At 37.8% G+C, this 21,817-nt stretch overlaps 1 protein-coding gene across 2 annotated transcripts in view; it reads left to right on the top strand.

Moving 5' to 3' along the window:
• Window positions 1-14,742: 14,742 nt before the first annotated feature.
• The window catches only part of RASSF9 (Ras association domain family member 9), a 56,211-nt gene continuing 49,136 nt past the window's right edge, over window positions 14,743-21,817 (top strand). The window contains exon 1 of one of the 2 annotated variants that reach the window (XM_078146520.1): window positions 14,743-15,191. Coding sequence is in view for 1 of the 2 variants with exons in the window: in XM_020993509.2 (XP_020849168.1) it covers window positions 15,145-15,191 (47 nt within the window). In the remaining variant the exon portion in view is untranslated. The remainder of the gene's footprint in view (window positions 15,192-21,817) is intronic. The other variant, XM_020993509.2, reaches the window with a different exon arrangement.

The raw sequence follows: 21,817 nt of genomic DNA, 5'->3' as shown, positions 1-21,817 counted from the left end.
GGTCAGGTGGCAGAGGATGTATATAAGATGGTGGAACAGTCCTGAAAGAATGGTGTCAGAAATGGAAAGAACTGATATCAATCAAATACGTGCATTTATTAAGCATTTACTAGCTCCCAGACACTGGGGATACCAAATTAAAGTAGAAACAGTTCTTGCCTTCAATGAATTCACATTTTAATGGGGAAGACAACATGTAAACAACTAGATGCACATAACATAAAAACAAAGTAGATAGAAGGTTATCTCCGAGAGAGGTACTAGCAATTGGGGAAAACAGAAAAGGCCTCCTGAAAAATGGGCAATTTCAACTAAGTCTTGGAGGAAGCCAGGAAACTAAGGCAGAGGTGAAGAGGGAGGGTATTTCAGGCATGGGGGAGAAGCAGTGCAAAAGCATGGATGTGAAAGATGGACTGTGTTTGAGGAACAAAAAGTAGGCTACTGTGGTGAATGTCTATTTCATTGGGATGGCTGAACAATTTGTGATTTATGAATGCTATGGAATATTATTGGATGTAAAGAAATGATGAGAATTCAGAGAAAATTGGGAAAATTTTTATCTTTACTGCAGAATAAAGTGTAACTAGATGTACAAATTAACTCAATAACCACAAAAAGGGGGAAAAGATTAAAAGAATCCTGAAATTCTTCAGAAATCTGGTTAATGAGGTGTCCAATGCTGATTTCAAAAGACTGATGGTGAAGCATTTCTTCTTCCTTTTTAAAGAAATTCCATAGAATACAGGTGTGGAATGAGGTAAGACATCACAAGGCATGGTAAATATGTTCATAGATCATAGCATCATAGGTCTAGACTGGGAAGGGACTTCAGAGATCATCTAGGCCAAAACTTTCACTTACAAATCAGGAAATGGAGACCCAGGGAAATGAAATGATCTGCCCATGGTTGCAAAGGTACTGAGGAGCAGTGGAGATATTTGAACTCAGTCTCTATACTCAACATTATTCTCTGCTACATGCTTTGATTAATTGCATTTTATTGTTAACAAGGAAAGGTTCTGAGTTTTGTACATTTTTTTCTAACCCAAGTCTAAGACTTTGTATTTATTGCTACTGAATTTTATTCTTTTAATTTCAATCTGAAATTCCAGCTTGTTGAGGTACTTTTTTATATACCAATTTGCCTTGCTTTCCGTTAGTTAGACACACCATTAGACTTTAACAATAGAGGTAATATAGTTCCTGTAGCAAATATTCATTATGCCTTGCCCTGTTTGAACCACGCTTTGAGTGAAAAGCTAGTGAACGGCTAGATAAATGTAATATAAAAAGAAAAAATGTAAGCACACTAGTCCTTCCAGGAGCACCTGTACAGCCTCACTTGTGAGATTCAATGGGTCTGTATTTGGTGTTGGGAATGCTCTAACACCAAGTGAGGAAAACAGGAGTCCCAGTGCCTCCACTGTTCACAGTCCCCAAACTAATGGGCCAGCCTCAATCGGTGTCATGGCCAAGTAGCCACAGGGCCCTCAGATATTTCTATGCCAATGTACAGGCTAAACCAACAGAATGTATCAGCATTCTAAATGTCCCAAATTCCACAGCCCTCATTTTTCAGGAGACTCTTTTGTCTTCTTAACCCAGTTGACCACAGTTCAGACCATGGTTCTCCCTCTCCTTCCCTCCATTCCTCCTTCTCTTTCTTTCTTTCTCTCCCCCCCATAGTTCCTCTTTCCCCTTCCCCTTCTCTTAACCGAACTCTTAAAGAAGTCCCGGGTTACACTGACCACAGTAGGGGAAGGGTGCCCAATGCAATGAGTACTAACCTTTCTGCCACCCCAGTCCTTTCCTGAGCTTCCCAGTTACTCTAAATAAAAGGTTCTCTCCTTTATTTCTTTTAAAGTATAACTTTTATTTTCACTACTTAATTTTACTTCATAAACTAAAAAGCATGTATTTTCTCAACTTTACCTCTCCCGTTGAAAGAAAGACAACTAGACAGGAGAGACAGAGACATAGATAGATACAGAAACAAAGAGACAGAGAAAAACATGTTTTTTAAACAAATACACAGAGTCAAGCAAAGGAAATTCCCATGCTGGCCACATATAAAAATGCAGATCTCATTATAAGTATTGAGTTTATTATTTCTATGTCAGTTAGGGGAGTAGTATTTTTCCTTATCAGTCCTCCCACTGTTTTTAATTCCAAGTTCAAACATCACTGATTCTGTGGCTTCTGGTTAGAAATCCATCTGTTGTCATAGGTACTTCCTTATCTGGCATTCTTAATCCTTTTGGCAGTGCTCACTGACTGGAAAACCAGGAGGCGAAGGGTTATGTGAGTTCTGTGGTTCAATTCTGGGTTCCTCACATCTTAGGATGTTAAAAAAAAATGGAGCTGGTTCAAATGAGGTGAATTAGCATAGTGAGAAGAATAAAAACCATGCCAGATTAGAATCAGTTCAAGGAATAAGGAATAGTTAATCTGGCAACAGCGTGGTAGAGGGAACCTGATTCAAATATCTTAAACATTGCTAAATCAAGACTCATTCTACTAGGCTTCAGAGTACACAACTAGTACCAACTGATGGAAAATTTAGATGACATAAGAAAGAAGTTCCAAAGAATTAGAGCCCTACTTACCTCTGAGTTTAACTACATCTCTGAGATTCTATAATTCCATAAGCTCTAGATTCATGATTCATTTAAATGCCTTTATCTCTTGGAAACATTGGCATCTTTACATTAGTTATAATACCTACAACCCAGGAAGAACTGAGAAATAAAGTTCTAAACCTAGGAATGACCTTCTCTAGGTAGAAGTGTTCTCATTCTTTCTTTGAAAGAAGAGAATATTCAGGACAAGTTTCTGTGGCCCCAATTCTTTCAAAGAAATTACAGAGAAAAGCATCCAGCACCCAACACAGTATAGCAGAGAGGATCATAGAGGTGATTCTACATGAGGGCAATTCTTTTTGACAAGTGGTCAAAAGTCATTTGCTTGAAGACCTTGAGCGTTAGAGAACTCACTACCTCACAAGCCAGCCCATTCTACTTTGGGACAATTTTTGTAGTTTAAAATGTTATATATCAATGTACATAAAATATAGATATAGATAGATATCTATACAGATGAAGATATCTGTATAGATATGGATGTCTATATCTATCTCTCTATATAGCTATATCTATATATCCACATCCATCTTTATATATCTATCTCTATCTGTCTATCTTTCTATATCTATATCTATATGAGAGAGAGGAGAGAGAGAGAGAGAGAGAGAGAGAGAGAGAGAGAGAGATTGTCTTCTTCATTTTTTATTCATTGGTGTTAACTCTCTTTTGGAAACAGATCTAATCCCTTGTCTATATGTTAATGTCACATAATTGAATACAGCTATCATGACCCTCCTCAGTGTTCTCTTCTCCAAGTTAAACTCCAATTTCATCCACTGACTCTCCTCCCCTCAACCAGGACCACACAAAAATCCACCTTTGTGTCTTGCAGATACAGACACCACCCAGTGGCTGTCCACAGTACTACATCTCCACATAAAGGAGTTAAGTTCACTTGCAACTTTGAGAGTAGACATTTTTGTTTTGGGGGCAAGTAGTGAACAAGAGGCCACATAGTGCCATGGAGAACCAATATGGGGCAGAAGAAAAGGCACTTGATCTAGAGCCTGAGCAACAAGGTTCAAGTCCTGACTTTCTATCACTTCTACCCGGTTGGTCTTGGGCAAGTGTCTTTGGGCTTCAGTTTCCTCATCTGCTAAGGTAAGGGGTTTAGACAAGAGAAATCTAGCAACAAGCATTTAAAAAAGCATCTACAATGTTCTAGGCACTAAGTTCTGGGGATGCAAATATAAAGAATGAAATAATCTCCACACTCAAGGAGTTTATAGGCCATCTATTCTTTAAAGCCCCTTCCAATCCAAAATAGATCATGCTATGATTCCCTGATACCACTCCCAAACCCACAGCTGGCACAAAACAGGCTTTGAGGCCTGGAGCCATTGTTTGCCTTGGGCTAAGGGACTTTCAACAACACCAGTGCACCATGGTTCTTTTTATCACTATTTTACCCAGCATCCTTTTGTTGGAACCATTGAATAATATTCAGTAGGGAATTACAGAAGCTGTTTCCTCTACTTCATAGCTTTGTTCAGAGGATCAAATGAGAAAATGAATGTGAATGTGCTTTGTAAACAGTAAATTACTAAAACAAATAAAATTGTTAGCTTCTTAAAAATGGCTGCTTCAGTGGGAGATTGAACTTTGATTTGCATGCACATAAGCACATGTGTGATGTGTTTGAAGTACCTGTCAATATGGCATACACCTTTCTTTGTAGTTTCATAATTTCTAGTAGCAGCCACCTTTCTGTACATGTGTCACTTCACCTAATTAAATTTAATAGAAGCCACAGTAACTAAATTAGGGCACACAAATCTGGCCAACACCCGACCAGTCAGGTATTCAAATACTAATTTTCAATTAGTTGAAAGTCTGAAAACACCTACTGAAGCTGGTGGAATATGAATGAGCTAATTGGACAGAAGGGTGTATCAGTCGTCCCAGACTAGATCATGGCATTGCTAATAGACAGGAATGCCTCCTGTTCTGGCCAGGGGAAGAGAAGGGATTATCATCAGCATAGAATCCTGGCCTATACTTCAATCATCCTGAATTAATGGTTATTTATCCCCACTTGAAATTACTTGGGAAACATATTTTGTGAAACATATTTTATGCTAGTTGGACTTAAGTGTCTAAAAAGCTTTTTTGGAATTGTCATGATCACACTAAATTTTAGATAAGGCCTCTGTTCAAATAAAGACATCATGAGAATTGATGTTGATTTTTATGCTAGAAATTGATTACAAATAGTTTTAGGACTAGGTGGTCTCAAGGCCACATGGAGCCTTCTAGGTCCTTGGGTGCAGCCTTTTGATGGAGTCCCAGTTTTATAGAATAAATCCTTTTATTAAGGGCATTTGCTCTGTGAAGTTTGGACTCGATCAAAGGGTCACAGTTGAGGACCTAGAGGGCCATATGTGGCCTCAAGGCCACAGGTTCCCCATCCTTACCCTAGATTAATGGAGAAGTAATAGGCATAACCTTGCATTAATATAGTACTTTATAAAACACTTTTTTTCACAACTCCATGACAGCATTTTTATTAGCCAATGGTATTAATATTAATCAAGCATTATTTCTTCCATTGATAAAGCAGAGACTACACAGTTGGCATGTGGCAATGCCAGGTTTTGATCTCATGTCTTCTGACTCTTCCAATAAGCCATTATTTTTCTTGTTGTCCCTGCAAGTGTCCTTTACTTCCCTATCTGCAATTGATCAGGTCATAGCTGCTACCATAATACTATTCAATAAGGCTCTATTTTAGTGCCCTATAGATATACTAAAAAAAAACAAAAACAACAGACTTCAAAGTTTAATGATCTATTCCTTCAGCAGGCAACTCTCGATGTGATTATGAGTAATAATGAGTTAATGTGATAAATCAGTTCATGCTCATATATTAGTGGACAGGGAAGGTTACATAGTTAACTGGGGAAAAAATTGGAATTAGAGAATCTGAATTCAAATTCTGTCTCTGTCACTTATGATCAATGAGGCCTTCAGCAAGTCATTAAAATGGTCTAGGCCTCAGTTTCCTCAACTGTAAAATCAAGTGGTAGGACTAGATAATTTCAAGAGTCAAGTCCAGTTCTAAATTTAAAATCCTATAAAATTAGCCCTTCCAGTAAATGGCAGTGGCTATGTAGGCTGTTGTTGAGGATAAGGCTGAAGGTCTCTTGCTTCTCATCACTCCCATCCAACAAACACACATATGTGTGTGTGTGTATGTATGTGTGTGTGTATATATATATATATATATACACATATACATATATATGTATATATATATATATACACATATACATATATATGTATATATATAAATAAAAATAAAATATTTAGTTATATTAATATGCATGTAGGTTATTACATAAATTATTTATAAGCAATATTATATATACATGTATTATATATATGTTATATTATATATAAATACATAATATAACAATATATTATTTATAATGCCTGCTAAGAGCAGAGCAACATGGCACTAGATCAAATGTTAGTATTAGGGTTATAAATACCTGGGTTCAGATGCTGCCTGTGACATTTATGAGCTGTTTGAACGTGGGCAAGTCACTTAACCTGCTTTAGGCAGCTACTTAAGACTTACCTACTAAGTCACATACTTCTTTCTGCTCTTTAGTGGAGGGGGTTCTTAAAAAGGTAGTTCCCCATGTAAGAAAATTAAATATTCTTTAAGTATTATTTTAAAAATTTCAGGTAGTAAGAGAGAGAAAGAGCTGACCAGCTTTCCAGACCTGAAATTCAATTGTCAGGTGATACAGAGACATAATTAGGTACCAGAAGAAATGATGAAAGCCATCTCCACCCCATCCACTGCTTCATTGAAGAAAAAGCTGGTTTTTTTTCTGGCCTAGTTTTTCTGTTTCCTTAGTCATATTCCTTTTCTTGCCAGATATCCTGCCCTTTTTGCCCGGCCTGTTCTCTGGAATTCCCTCTCTGGAAACCTTTATATTGTTTCCGGGCATCTTACCAATTACCATAAACACAGAAGGCCCAAACTTCTAGATTTAATCAATCAATCAAAGATATAAACTAGTTAGGAATAAGTCCTCAATCATTTGGGAGGACTGAAGTGCTTTAAACACAGGATAAAGACAGATGACCATCCATAATCAGATCCACCTTTGGGCCTATCTGTATATATGACATAATAAGACAATTTAGAAATGCCACTCCAGAAGCACAATAGGCCAGGTTCAGAAGTACCTTGAGAAGGCATTTGTTGTCAGACGTCTGGGGTGGAAAGGGAATATTAGAGTGACCCTATGTGAACCATTGCATCCTCCTTCCCCCTTATTAAACATATCATTATAGAGACTGAAGTCCAGTAGAAGACCACACATTTTGGGGGGAGCAGAGAAAGACCCATTAACAATAACTTCAGACACAGAGCAAGGTGGTAATATAACCAGCAGATGGAAGAAACAACATCTGGTGTGTGATCCCTTGAACCAGAAATGGATACTGAATATAATATCAAGAAGGGACTTCCAACAACCAGGACTTATGCGTTTACCACTGAGTTTGCCTGTGTTTCTATGTGAGTCTCACAAGCATCATACTCTATTTTTAAACCCATCTTTCCCTGGACTCGGTGTGTATTTGTAGGATAATGGGACCTCGGGCTTTGGGGGTTGTCCTAGTTTAGATGCATCAGTACTAAACCCATTGTTAGGGGGTTTTTAAGCATTTATAGAGTGCCTACTCTGCACCAGGCATCGTGCTAAGTGCTTTTATACATAATTATCCCATTTGATAGTCACAACAACCTTGTGAGTTAGATGTTAATAACATGCCCATTTTACAGTTGAGGACACTGAGGAAAATAAAGGTTAAAGGATTTGTGCAGGGTAACACAATTTGTAAGTGTTTGAGGGCAGATTTGAACTCATGTCTTCTTGACTCCAGGTCCAACCATTGGGCCACCAAGGTCCTGAATTTCTTCCTCTTACAATTCTTTTTTTTTTATTCCCTATTCTTTTGAGTGTTTACAATTAAAGCCATGTGTCCTTCCCTTTGGTGCTTCCCTTGAAATACACTAAATAAAAGGGTCTTTTCAAATTTATGTGCTCATCTAATACTTCTTAAAAATCCTTTTAGTCCAAGCAACAGAACATGAAACCTGAGGAATTCATAGCACTCCACCAGTTTCCTTGTGATAGAATCAGAAATGAAGTGGTTCAGTAACATAGTGAGAGTGAGGAGAGCAGGCGGACAGTGTAAAGGTGACTCTGGTAACCAAGGAATATTATAAGGAGAGGGGATAATGCAGTGTTGTTATTGCCATTAAGACTTCATCCCCCTCTCTATCTCGGGCCTCAGATCTGCATGAAAGCTTTGATCGGCCACTTTTCTCATTTGGGCCGGTTTTCCCCTCCTTAGGGAAGGGACCTCTGATCCCCTCCCGATAAATAGCTCACAGTAATAGTACTAAATTTACTGTGAATTCTCAGTTGTCTTAGCCTACTAGGGCAGTGGTTTCTAATGGGTAAACCACTACCCATTACTGTGCCAAATATTTCATCAAATGTGCCACATAACTGGGTACTCCTCATTTTCCTTCTGTTGTTCAGTCATGTACAATTCTTTATGACCCCACGTGGAGTTTTCTTGGCAAAGATACTGGAGTGGTTTCCCTTTTCCTTCTCCAGTTCATTTTACAGATGAGGAAACTGAGACAAACAGGGTTAAGTGACTTGCCCAGGGTCACACATTTAGTAAATGTCTGAGGCTGGATTTGAACTTAGGTGTTCCTGACTTCAGGCCCACGCTCTATCCACTGTGCCAGATAGCTGCGCCTATCTCCTATTAAAACTTCTCACATTATAAATTGTCAACATTGATCTGCACAATGAATTTAGCCCCTTTTGAGCTTGCAATTACTATAATAATGCACCAGAGACCAAACCAAATAAAACGCCCTCCTGAACTGCAAGAGATCTCAAACCTTTATTTCAGTGTCATCTCAGCCTTCTAGGTTGCTCAATTAGTTTCTTCTTCCCCTAAATCCTGAGATCTCATTCCATAGTACATGACCCCTGCAGTCCCTTCCTGTTCTTTCTGCCTTGGAATCTGGAAGGTCACAATAGAATCTATGTTCGTGGAGGGGCAAAATTGCCTGGGGAGGAAAAGAAAGAGGAGGAGGAGGAGGAGATCGGATAGAGGGAAGGGAAAGAAAAGGAATTCCAAGGCTTAGACAATGTGTCTGGAAGGCTGATGGGCAAGAATTTTATTAGTTGCCAACAGCTGCCAACGTGAACATTCAGTGTGTCATTATTTCCTGTGGCAAGAATACTGTTCAGTAAGAAAAAGACAAAAAAATCCTTATTTCTCTAGTGCATTGCTTTTATCCTCTAGGGAAGTAAAGAAAGATGTGGGCAATGATGACACAAAATGTGACGATGTGAATGAACAGATTGCCATCTGTATCGATATTGTGCTTGCCCACACAGATAAGGTTTGCAATTCATCACCTGATCAATGGAAAAATTGTGAAAGGTTAGAATCTATTATGCATGAGATAACTTTTCTTTTCAGGACTCCAATGAGAGGGACTCTACTCCTTCATAGGCACCCATTCCACTTTTAGGTGGTTCCAACTTGTGGAAAATATGCCGCTTTACAACTTCTACCCACTGAGAAAACAAGCAGAATAAGTCCAGTCTTTCACTCAATATCTCTTTTATTCTTTAAAAATCAAGATCATTCTCCAAACCCCAAGAGTCAAGACTTTTACGGGCTAAACATACTGTGTCTTTAATTCACTTGAATACTGCATCTTTTTTTAAAATGCAGTCCTTTTTTCACAACTATGTAATAGTTCACAAAACATCGTAAGAAAGTTGTTTCTGTTGTTAAGCCATTTTTCAGTCATGTCTGACTCTTTGTGACCTCACTGGCGTTTTCTTAGTAAAGATACTGGAGTGGTTTGCCATTTCCTTCTCTAGCTCATTATAGATGAGGAAATTGAGGCAACCAGGGTTGACTTGGCCCGGGGTCACACAGCTAGTAAGTGTCTGAAGCCAGATTTGAGCTCATTCTAGATGTCCTCCTTTTCATATTATTTCTATGTTGTATTGTTGGTCAAAAAACTAACATGATCTTAGGCTGTATTGAGAGACAAATTATGCAGGGCTATAGAAATGACACTTCTAATGTACTTTACCCTGGACAGATCATATCTGGAGTATGATATCCATTTCTGAGTACTACATTTTAGGAAGGGCATTGATTAATGGAGGGGGCAGGGGTGGGGGTGGGGGGGAGTGGTAGGGAGGGGTTGTACTGAGGAAAGCAATGTGGATGGCAAAGGATCTTGAAAGGCTCTATAAAAAATGGCTGAAGGAACTGGTAAAATGTAGCCTAGAGAAGATTTGGGGAATGGGGAAAGATGGTGGGGCTAACTATCTTCAATTATTTGAAGGGCTATGATGTGGAAGAATTAGATTTATTCTTAATGCCAAAGGGCAGAACTAAAAGAGTCAGAAAAAGTACAAAGATGCCAATTGAAACTTGGTGCCAGGAAATTTAGAACTAACATTTAGAATTCAGAATTAACATTTGTCCTAACATTTAGAACTATCCAAAAGAAGAATATGTTGATTTTGGCTATAGTGAATTCCCCTTACTGAATGTCTCTAATCACAAGCTAGGTGAATTTTCTTTGGATTTGTTATAATGGAGAACCTTGGCCAAGTATGGATTGCACTATGAATGGAGGCCAAAATCCCTCTCAGTACTCAAATTCTCTATATGACTCTGTGTTAGCTACCCATCCTAGATTTATTCAATCTATATGTTTGATAAGCATACCATCTTTCACTTTATCTATGTCATCGATGACAATGTTAAATAATGTTAGAACATACACAGATTGGAGGAAACCTTATTCCACCTAAAACCTTTAATGATTACTCTTTGGGTTCAGCCAATTCAATGACTTCTGGATACATGATTTGATGAAGACAGATATTATTAACTCAATTCCTGTGAAAGAAGTTACTTTGTCTGAGTTGTCCACAGTTACATTGTTAGCAAATGGAAGAATCGTGACTAGAATTTAGATCTTCAGACCCCTTATTCAGTGCTTTTTATACCATACAATGAATGTTGCAATTTAACTGGTCCCCTTCACCAGTCAGGCAGATAGCTGGAAGAGTGGAGAGAATGCCAAATATGGAGTCGGGAAGACCTGTGTTCAAATCTCATCTCTGATACTACCTATAGGTCCTTGGGAAACTGATTGAACCTTTCTCATCCCGAATCTTTAAAATTAGGGTTCTTGCCTCAGAAGGTGATTGTGAGGATTAAATGTAATGATATATGTAAAGTATTTTGGAAACATTACATTAATGAATTATATAAATGCTAATGATAATTACTATTGCCTCAGTGGATTTTCTCAGCTCCAAGCCAATACGAAGAACACATTGCTCCAATTTTCTCTCCAGGCTCTCCTTTTTCTTTTTTTAACAGTTTAAGCTACTCTTATTGTTGTTTTAGTTAAATCAACATTTTGTAGAAAACTTTGCTATTTGCTTCAGGGGAATAGCCTCTATCATGTGGAAAGAAATAGCATGAGTCAAAGCATAGAGTTGGGAGCTTTAAGACATAGTAAATGGATGGAGAGTGCATCTGTGTTTGTTTTTTTCTTGGTGTAGAAGGGTAATGGGGCGGGGTGGGCCACAGAATTACCTGAGAGGCAAACAATGAAAACATATTCATGATAAGTTAAGGAGTTTTGATTTTCTATTTTGATCCTTTCACTTAAAGCTTTGTTGGTAGTGGTGGCATGATTCAAGTTATGTTTAGGGAATATCAATCTGATATTGACTGTGTTACATGAATTGGAGTGGGAAGAGGTTAGAGAAAAATAAGATAGGATTCCTCCATTTCTTGATCTGTAAAATCGGGAGTTGGGCAAGATTCAGTCGGACACACAAGTGTTAGATACTGTGTTAGATACTGGGGATATAAAAATTGAAACACCCATCCTTCTGGCAAGAGGGCCTTTAAAACATGGACACAGATAAGTAAATACAATGTAGTTTGAAAAAGAAGGCAGGGTAGGAGTGGGGAAACAAGGAAAGAAAAATAGGATTCTGAAAATTGAAAGAGTATATTAGCATATTCAAGTCATGGTGGATGGCTTTATCACAGAGAATTTTTTTTAACACCTAGAAATGATGAATAATAGAACCAATAGTTTCCCCCGCCCTGAATTCCATTAGATAAAGAGAGCAAATGTCTATCTACATAGATCAAATTAAAAGGAGGAGTACCACTTAACAGTACACAGTGATGCTTATTTATCATGAAGCTTGTCATGAGTAATCCTGTTGGGACATTTGCTGAGCTTTCCATTTGTGCTAACTTGAAAAAGCCACATAAAATCCTGCTAATCAAGATGGAAGGTTGTTTCCTCTTTTGTAATTCTATCTCTTCCATGTAAGAATGAGGCACCTTGGCCCATTCATACAAGCTAGCAACATGAGTGCATAAAGGAAGTGCTCCACTCCAAAACTCTTTATAAATAGATGATGACTATGTAAAAAAAAATTACCTTTGGAGAGATGATATATAATTTATGCATTTGCCTGACAGCTTTCTATAACATTTTTAATGCGTTGTGATAGGCTTGTAAGTAAAATACAGAACTGAAACCTAAACCTTATACGGCCTAACTTATGTGACAAAAAATAAAAATTATGGGAATACAGCATCATGGCTCTAGGACTAGGAAGGAATTTCAAGGCCAATGAGTCTAATCCCCACCCCACCCCTGCCTATTTAGTAGATAAACTGAGGTACAGGGAAAAGTGACATGCTTAGCATTACACAGGTAGTGAACTGTTCAAAAGTACACAGTATTTAAACTGGAGTCCTCTGTCTCCCAATCTGCCTATTACACATAAGCACATTTATCTCACTTTATATACTTAACCATAATATGGATACATAGATATCCACACATGATGGAGAGACACTGTGGCCTGGTAGAAATTGTGCTGAGCCTATGGTTAGGAAACCTGGGTTCAAATCCTGCCTCCAACTCTAGCTGTGTGAACATGGGAATAACCCTTAAACTTTTTTCAACCTCATATCATCTAATAGAGATAACAATCTGTGCGGCCCACTCCCAAAGTGGTTGTGTGTGTGTATGTGTGTGAGAAAACATAAATTTGGCACATGTAAATGACAATAGTTATTATTTTAATAAAATCATTAGTCTTTTACAACTTCAGGATACTCATTCTTTTTGTGGGACATTTAAAATATAAAGCAGTTAGACATCTCTTCAAGGGGAAGCAAGAGAAATATCGGAAAGGTATTACAATACAGGGCATAGCAATATTCTGCATTCGAATCCATTAGAAGTTATCTTAGTCAAAAAGAGGAAGGAAAAAATACAATTTATTTAATTTCCATCTTATTGGTGAAAAGCTTTGACTAGATGGGAGGGAAAAAAATGTTCTTTCTAAAGGGTTCCTATGAAATCAGTCGTACCTCAGAGGGGACTCCTGACTATTCAGCATTTTCAAGAGAGAAAAGAAACAATGTTTTTTCCTGTGCCCCTGCAGTGTCATGAAAAGCTCAGCACGCAGACAGTTTGCATTACCAGCAATACCAAAGGAGGAATATGAGAATGCAATTATAGCAATTTCTTTGTCACTGTTCCAAGGGAAATGAAGGGACAGAAGAGGGAGCTGGGTTTCCTAGAGCCCCCAGCATTGGGATAACTCACACCTGGTTACTCATTTCAGAATCCTGACTGTCTGAAGTGGATGCTGGCGATCAGAAGTGGGGGATGGGAATGGGTGAAGGGGAGGCAGGACGTCCTCCTGGATGGAGTAGAAAAAGGACCCCAATTAAGAAAATTCCGTTGGGCACCTGACTTAATTTCGTTTCTAGATCAGCTCCTGTTCTCTATTCCCTGCACACCCACCCCACACCCACCCAACAGATGCTACTATCCAATCATTATTTTTACAATATTCTTGCCCCAGGCTTTACATGAAATAACATGAAAGCCCCTCCCTCCAACCTCCATCTCATTTCCTCAATCACATCAAATACATCCAAAGTATTTTCCTTTCCACTTCCCGTTTCAATTTAGAAGATCACAGATCCTGAACTACAAAATACCTGCAAGCAGGCTAGCTAAATATCTCCCTTTTACCATGAGAGAATTAAGCCTTAGGATAATTAAGGGACTTTTTATAGGTCACTCAACAAGCATCAGAGGAAGAATTTGAACCCATATCTGTGTTGAGACCCAATGCTCTTTACCCCCATCTCTTGTTGGTATATGAGCAGGGGGTTTGGGGTGTGATGCAGAAAATGAGGGAAAAGAGGGGGGTGGAGAATTCTAAGTTAGGTGTCCAACAGAATTTTCCTGATTAGGGTGCTTTTTTATATGTCACCCTGAAGACACACTACCACCCCCTTGCCAAGTAAAAATAATCCTGAGGATAAGCCTGGCTTGGTTACTCATGTCTTAAAGCCAACCCTAAGCCCCAGATAGCAGATACCACCCTAATTGTGAGCCCTTGATGGGATTACACCCAGTTCTCCAAAACCCCCAAGGATCTTCTTTCTTCCACACCACTAAACCCTTTTATTCTGACCTTCCAACCACAACGCTCTCTATAAATACCTAAAAACAGGTCAGACAGACACTAATGGCTTTGGAACACAAGACCCACTCAAAGGTATTTCCTTCTAAAAGGAAAAGGGAACTTTGACTCCAGCTAGATATGATCCCATAGCATCCCTTCCCCTCTCCCTCCTGTTACTACTATTTGGCCAACGTCTTTAAAAGACTCCCCTACCCCCTGGCAGGGGGATTACTGTCAGAAACCAGAAACAGTAGGCAAAGGGTGTTTTTCCCAGCACTCATCAGATCTGCTGAACAAGATCGGGTTACTTTTCATAGACTTGGTCAGGATGGTGGGCTCCAAGGGGGATCGTAACAGGGGGAAGCCTTTTTAATCCTTTTCTGTGTGTTCATTTCAGTTGGTGAGGAGGGGGGTGGGGAACAAAGGGAGAAAAGGGAAAGTTGCCATCTTCTGGGAAGTCTCCATTCCATGCCCATTACTGTTCCCATGGGGTTGGCAGGTCTTGAAGTTGAGTAAGTCTGCAAAGAACTTAAAAACACAATAGAAGGGCTTCCCTCCACTCCCACCCCCCACCCCGATTTTTTTTTTCTTTTCCTGCTTATAAATGCCTTCCTCGAGACTGAAGCTGGGCAGGACTCCAAAGGAGCAAAACAACAGCAATCAGCTAGTTGATCAAAGTTAAGCTGCCAATTGCACAACTTTGAGCAACTCTCCTGGCTGGGCTGTTAGGGAGCTGAATCAACCCAGGAAGATCTGAGGAGGAGGGTGGAGGAAGGGGACCTCCACAGCCTTCCCCCCCCCACACACACCCCAATTCCGACAGACAGACAGACAGACAGAACTCCAGCTTCCTTTGGGATTGTTGATGTTAGCAATCTGCTCCAGAGATCATGGCTCCCTTTGGAAGAAACTTGTTAAAGACTCGGCATAAAAACAGGTAAAGCATTTGTGTGTATGTGTGCCTGTTTTTCTTTTAATCCTCTCTCTCTCTCTCTCTCTCTCTCTCTCTCTCTCTCTCTCTCTCTCTCTCTCTCTCTCTCTCTCTCTCTCTCTCTCTCTCTCTCTCTCTCTCTCTCTCCTTCCTTCAATTTCCCTTTCTGGAGAGAAAAGCTCCTGGGGAACCAAGAAGACAAAAATCCCTTACCCAACAAGGGCTCACTCAAAACTTACAATGTGGGGAGAATATTGTTAGAATATTTTGATCAAAGGAGACTAGACTAGAATATGAGAAAGAGCAGAAAAAGGAGTAATGTTTCCCACTCTCCTCTCCTTTCCTCCTTGCCCATTTGCTTATCCAACACGCTTTGTCTTCCTTCCCCAATCCCTCACCTACATCCCAACAGGATATTTTAATAAGGAAATATGAAACATACTCACTTAATGTTCCCAAAGATGCTGACATGGTTTATGCCCAGGCAAAAATCTAAACTGGGGCTTTCTCAGGTTGGAATTTTGATACAAATACAATAGGGCTCATAATAACTGATTAAGACCCTCAAATATACCACTGCTTATAAAATCTATTATAATTTTTTTTTTAGGATCTAATAAGCGAGACTTTCCTAAAACTTGGTGGGGGGGGCAGAGAGGGGTTTCCTAATGGAAAATGTAGATTTAAATAGATTTTCATTGTATGGACTGAATCTTTGAGTTTTTAGAACTTTCTACGTGGATGGTGGAAACCAGTTGTCTGCTTATCTTGTTCTTCCCGCTCTCTTACCTTTGATTTGCTCTGCTATTTCCAGTCCATTATGCAAAAGGAAGAAATCCAGTTTAAAAAATGGGTGTGTATATACTTTGAGCTGGAATGCATGTATCAGTATCTATTAAAGTGGTTTCCCTTGGATGTTCACTTTTTTAAGGTAGAAAAAAAATCTCAGGATAATTTTAGATACAGGTTTTATTTTTTTGAAAGTATTTACTTTGGCATGGGCACTTTTCCACTACTTTTCTTCCAATCGTACCTGCTTCTACATGTCACCATTTACTTACTGTAAATTTAGAAAGCACACAATTACATGGTAGGAAATAGTATAATTATTTTTAAGTGTCTCTTTGGAATTATGGACTGATAAAATGTTAATGCAAATTTCCAGTCTTTGATTTCCAAACTGGAAAATGTAGTTCTTTGAATAAGTTTGCCCTGTGATTCTAACTCTACTACTCTTTTGATTAACTGAAATTCTCTTAAACAAAGCACATCTCTCAAAAAAAAAGAAAAAAATCTTCAGCTTTTTAAAATGTCTCCACCATAGTTTAACCAGGATGGAGTTTCCTAGTAATTAAACAAATCCTTATCTATTCATTAACTAAGACAATGAAGTGCTTTGAACATGGTTTAATCTTGTTACTGGTTATTCTCATAATTAATTTATTGTGCTAATCATGGTAATGTATAAGAAGAATCCATACAACGAAAAGCCACTACTGTTTTTACAAAGTAATATCGGTCAGTAGGAATTTGAGGTGATTCAATTTATATTAAGTACTGTCAAATTATATCGGTGCCACTTGTAAAAAAGTTCACTAATTCCAAACTTAGTCAACAGTTTAGAGAAGCATCTTTATATGCACCCCAGTAATGATCTATTCACTGAGATTCATTCTCCATTGTCATTGTACCAGTGTTAATACTGGACCAACTACTTTGTAGACATATAAACCTGCTTCCTTTGAAGAAAGTAAGTCCACAAAGCTCTTTAAAGATGAAATTTTCAATGCATAGCAATAATGAAAAGGTGAAAGTCCATTGCAAAATAGGGGGATTTCATTTTGGAGTGTCTTTGACAAATTAGAATGTCCCTCCTGATGGAGATGCTTTGTCAGGGATATAGCATTATTGGCAAAGGTGGCATATTGACAATATATGGAAATTTGCTCTACTAAGACAAAGGTTCACTTTCCTTTGAAGACTTTTTTGTGTATGACATATATATATATATATATATATATATATATATCTTATATATATATATATATATATATATATATATATATATATATATATATATTTAAAGTAGTGAAACCACAACATGTCTAGGGTTAATTTGAAGAGACGAATATTCTGATATTTCAAACTGAAAATGGGGAATATGCCACATAGGCACAATGCAGTAATTTACCAGTAATGACCCTTCCCTTTCCTGAATTGTTAGGAATACAATAAATAACTTCCATAGCTAGTAGAGGGGAAACTGCTGATGAGATGGACCTGGTTGAGTTCATCTGTTGATTTTTCCCAGGTTCCTGTGTTTTTTTGGCTTTGTGAACAAGTTTTGTTCTGCAGATAGAAACCAGTGACTATTCCTAAAATGAAGATTGCACAGGGATGAAAAAAAAAAGGAAACATTCTCCTTTCCTATGATATGCAGATTTCAACAGAAAATACATTAATTATACAATAGCTGATTTGGGTTAACTAATTCATAATAGTATAATTAACTAAATAATGGGCTATAACTATGCCGTATTCTGACTGCTAATGAGTGCATACCATATTTCAGATTTTTTTTTTCACTAGGTCTATATTTTCATTAGGGCAGCTAGGTGGTGCACTGGATCTAATGCTAGGCCTAGAGTCAGGAAGACTCATCTTCCTGAGTTCAAATGTGACCTCAGACCTCAGCTTTGTGACCCTGGGCAAGTCACTTAACCCTGTTTGCCTCCATTTCCTCATCTGTAAAATGAGCTGAAGAAGGAAATGGCAAATCATTCCAGTACGTTTGCCAAGAAAACAAACAAAAAAGCACACAAAAACAAAAAACAAATGTGATCATGTTTAGTCAGATACAACAGCATGTGTATTTTATACATTGTTGTATTAAATGCTTAGATAATATCAAGTAAATGTATGTGCACTGAGATATCTGGTAAAAAAGTAAATTGAAAGGAGAACTCAACTATAATTTTTTCATTATTAGCAGGAGAGAGGAGAGGAGGAGAGATGAAGAAGAAGGAAGAGGGAGGGAAGAAGAACAGACAGGGAGAAGAAGGGGAAGATGGAGGGGGATGAGGATAGCAGATATGATACTAGAGATTTTAATGCACACCATACCTTTTAGACTTCTGCCTTCTATATTAACTACATTTCACATGGGATAAAAATCTAAATATTCTGAAAAGAGAACATGAGAAATGAGTTTATTGAAAAAGGTAGTGAAGTAAGTGAGCCTTCCAAATTTGGTAATAAAGGACTGGCCTTTTGGAAGCAAATCGTAATTAGCACAAAACTAAAAAGGCTTGTACTTTGTAGAATATGGTACGAACATAAAAGCTATTTTATTAGCTATGTGCAAGGTAAACTTAGTTCTTAACACAAAGAAGCTAATGTTTCATAAAGTATCAGTGAGGTTTGATACTTAATATCATACAAAGCCTAAAGGGAGACAGAGAATTCAATGGATCTGGAAACAGAGCTACTATTTAATACCAGCAAGCAAACCTTTTTTTTTTTTCCCCTTTCAGTCACATCAGGTCAAGAGTCTGGGGGAAAATTATGGAGAAATTCTCAGTACTTTAAAATATCATTGCATTGATTAAACTCTTCACAGTATCCATTCTTAAGAATTAAATCACCTTGATAGTGAATGAGTAACCTTTATTTTAATTCAAAAGTCTTTAATCCGGCTTTAAAGAAATCCACTAGCTTTTGAATCTTTCAATTGCAAAATAATTTAACAACGGAATGCATAAACTGGAAAATTATAATTGAATAGTATTTCAAGCAAGGTAGCATATGATAGGAGAAGTGGAAAGGAGGTGGGGAATACTTTGTTTTTCACACTAAGCCTTTGCGAAAGAAAGAGAGAGAGAGGGAGGGAGGGAGAGAGAGAGAGAGAGAGAGAGAGAGAGAGAGAGAGAGAGAGAGAGAGAGAGAGAGAGAGATATTTCCATTCTCTACTTATGTAACCAAGAATCTTCCCTAAGAGGATGAGTGTGAATTTCAGAATATCTCTTTGGTCTTTTGAGATGTATTCTTTCTTTGGCTATGAAACAATAAAATGCTCTGTGACTGAATCCCAAAATTGATATGTATCTCTCTAAGCAGATCTCAGGTCATAGTCAAGAATGAAGAAGGCAGAGAGGTTGGAGCTCTCCTTTCCAGTAAATTATTCAAGTCCCTAATGAGTAATAAATCTTCCTGAAGATGTTTCCCCCCTTGTTTGAGGTAGCTGGGTGGCATCTATGGCTCATGTAAAGTAAGTAAGCAACAGAAAACTTGTTGGCATCTAGCCATTCAATAACTGGACATATAATCAGGGAAGAGATGGAATTGCCAAAACACACCAATGAACATTTTTGGGTTCTTAGCTAACAGACTCTCAAAATTGCATCGTAAAAGGTAACAGTTCATTTAGATTAGATTTTTTACAATAAAATACTGTTTTTAAAAAGATGATTCTCAGTATCATACATAAGCTCTTTAAAATGTATATTTAGATATACACCTATATCTATATCCATTTCTACATACCTATATTTCTGTGTCTCTGTCTACATGTCCATAGCTATATCTATATATCTATGTCTATGTCAGTGTCCATGTCTGCTTCTGTCTACCTTTGTTTCTATATCTAATCAGTCAATAAGCATTTATTAAATACCTACTATGTGCAATGCACTGTGCCAAGCTCTGAGGATATAGAAAGAAGCAAAATATGGTTCGCCACCTTCAAGGACTTCACAATCTAATGCATTACCTAAAATATATCTGTGTCTATATCCACCTCCCCATATGTCTAGTATATTGGATTGTCACCATAAAATCAATTGTGAGGTACTTGCTGAAAAACTGGTCAATGGTCAACTCATTAAATGAGTTCCTCTGGCACTTTAATCCTAACTGTTCACATATCACTTGAAGGATCTACTACTATCCTTACAATATAAAGCAAAAGTTAGGAAGGCTTTTCTTGCATTTATGGTGGACTCCCTGTAGGAAAACTCTTAGAAAGACATGGATAAGTGTCCCGTAGGATAAGCAGGCATAGATAGGCTCTGATCTGCATCATTAGAGAGAAAACCTAGGTGGATGACATCACAGACCAATCTTAATATTTGAGAATACTTTACGACCTTCAACAAATCTCTTTACCTCACTAGGCCTCAGTGCCATCATTTTATAAATAAGAGGTTGAGCTAGATCATCTTAGAGGTCACTTCTAGCTTTAGAGCTATGATTAAATTCTGACCCTATATGCTATCTTACTACTTTACTATATAACTCAAGAATCCTACAAGCCTATGATATTAATAACACTGGCTGGCATTTTCACAGCACTTGAAGAATTTTTACACATCTTCCTAGAAATCAAACCATAAATGGCAACTAAGTTATATAAATCTCATACTAAACCTTGGAAATAATGCAATAGCAGATCTCAGTGTATATTATAAATAACGTAGGTACAAAATGATGATATTTAATTTTAGATGCATTTTAGAAGCAATGGAAATGATAACATAGCATTAGAATGGTGACAAATGTTGGAACGTTCAAATCCTGGTTCTATTTCTTAGTTCCTCTGGGGTCTTGGGTGAATCATTTCAACTGTCTAGGCCTCAGGTTTTTGGGGGTTTTTTTGGTTTTGGTTTTGTTTATCTGTAAAATGAGGATATGAGATTAGTTAATTAACTTTCTTTCCATTAGTAAATCCTGTGATTCTATAATTAATAATGTTAGTCATGATTATTATAACATAATAATAATTTGTCCTAAGATTTTAACCATCAGTTCTGTGTATTTCCCCTGCATTTACCTAAACAGTACTCTTACTATATAGAAACGGATCAGATGTATTTGTAATATCAAGCAAATATCACAGTTCTATTACCAAATAATTATTCTATAGCCAAATAAATCACTCTTCTAAAGGATAATTAATAAACCATAGTTTTTTTAAGACCATTTTTATCCTAACAATGGCACAAAATTCTTCCTATCTGACTAGAATACTTGGGATTAAAATTTCACCTCTGTGGCCATGGACAAAGAATTCATTGGCTAGGAACCAACTTGCTAGTAAGAAACCTCTATGATGTTAGCTAGACTGACAGCAGACTCATTCTGTCCCAGGGACCATACTGAAGGATTTTCCAGCTTGGTAGGACCTGTCTAAGCCTGCAGTCTACTGACATAACCATTGGGAAAGCAAACCATAATATATGGCAAGAACTATACTATAATATATTAGGTCCAATTTTCCCAAGCGCAAGGCCAAAAGATGTCAAGTATCTCCACAAGACATCCCTTATGTGCCACTCTGGCAACCTCCACCCCCTCAGTGTGGTGTGTGTGTGTGTGTGTGTGTGTGTGTGTGTGTGTGTGTGTGTGTTGGTGGTGGTGGTATCTATTTTATATGCATGTACGTGACAGTGAACTCCCTATACAAAGATGATTATGAATCATAGATTCAGAAGTAATCCATTCCAACTCCTTCATTTTGTAGATGAAGCCCAATGAGGTCAAAACAGTCGCCCAAGAACACATAGATACTAAGTAACCCAGTTGGGATTTGAAACCAAGTTTTCTGGCTCTCAGTACTGTGTTTTTTGTTTGTTTGG

Source organism: Phascolarctos cinereus, unplaced genomic scaffold (genome assembly GCF_003287225.1).
Source record: "Phascolarctos cinereus isolate Bilbo 61053 unplaced genomic scaffold, phaCin_HiC Scaffold_1;HRSCAF=81, whole genome shotgun sequence".
NCBI classification, from domain to species: Eukaryota; Metazoa; Chordata; class Mammalia; order Diprotodontia; family Phascolarctidae; genus Phascolarctos; species Phascolarctos cinereus.
The sequence above is the reverse complement of the archived record's forward strand: the minus strand, read 5'-3'. Positions and strand labels throughout refer to the sequence as shown.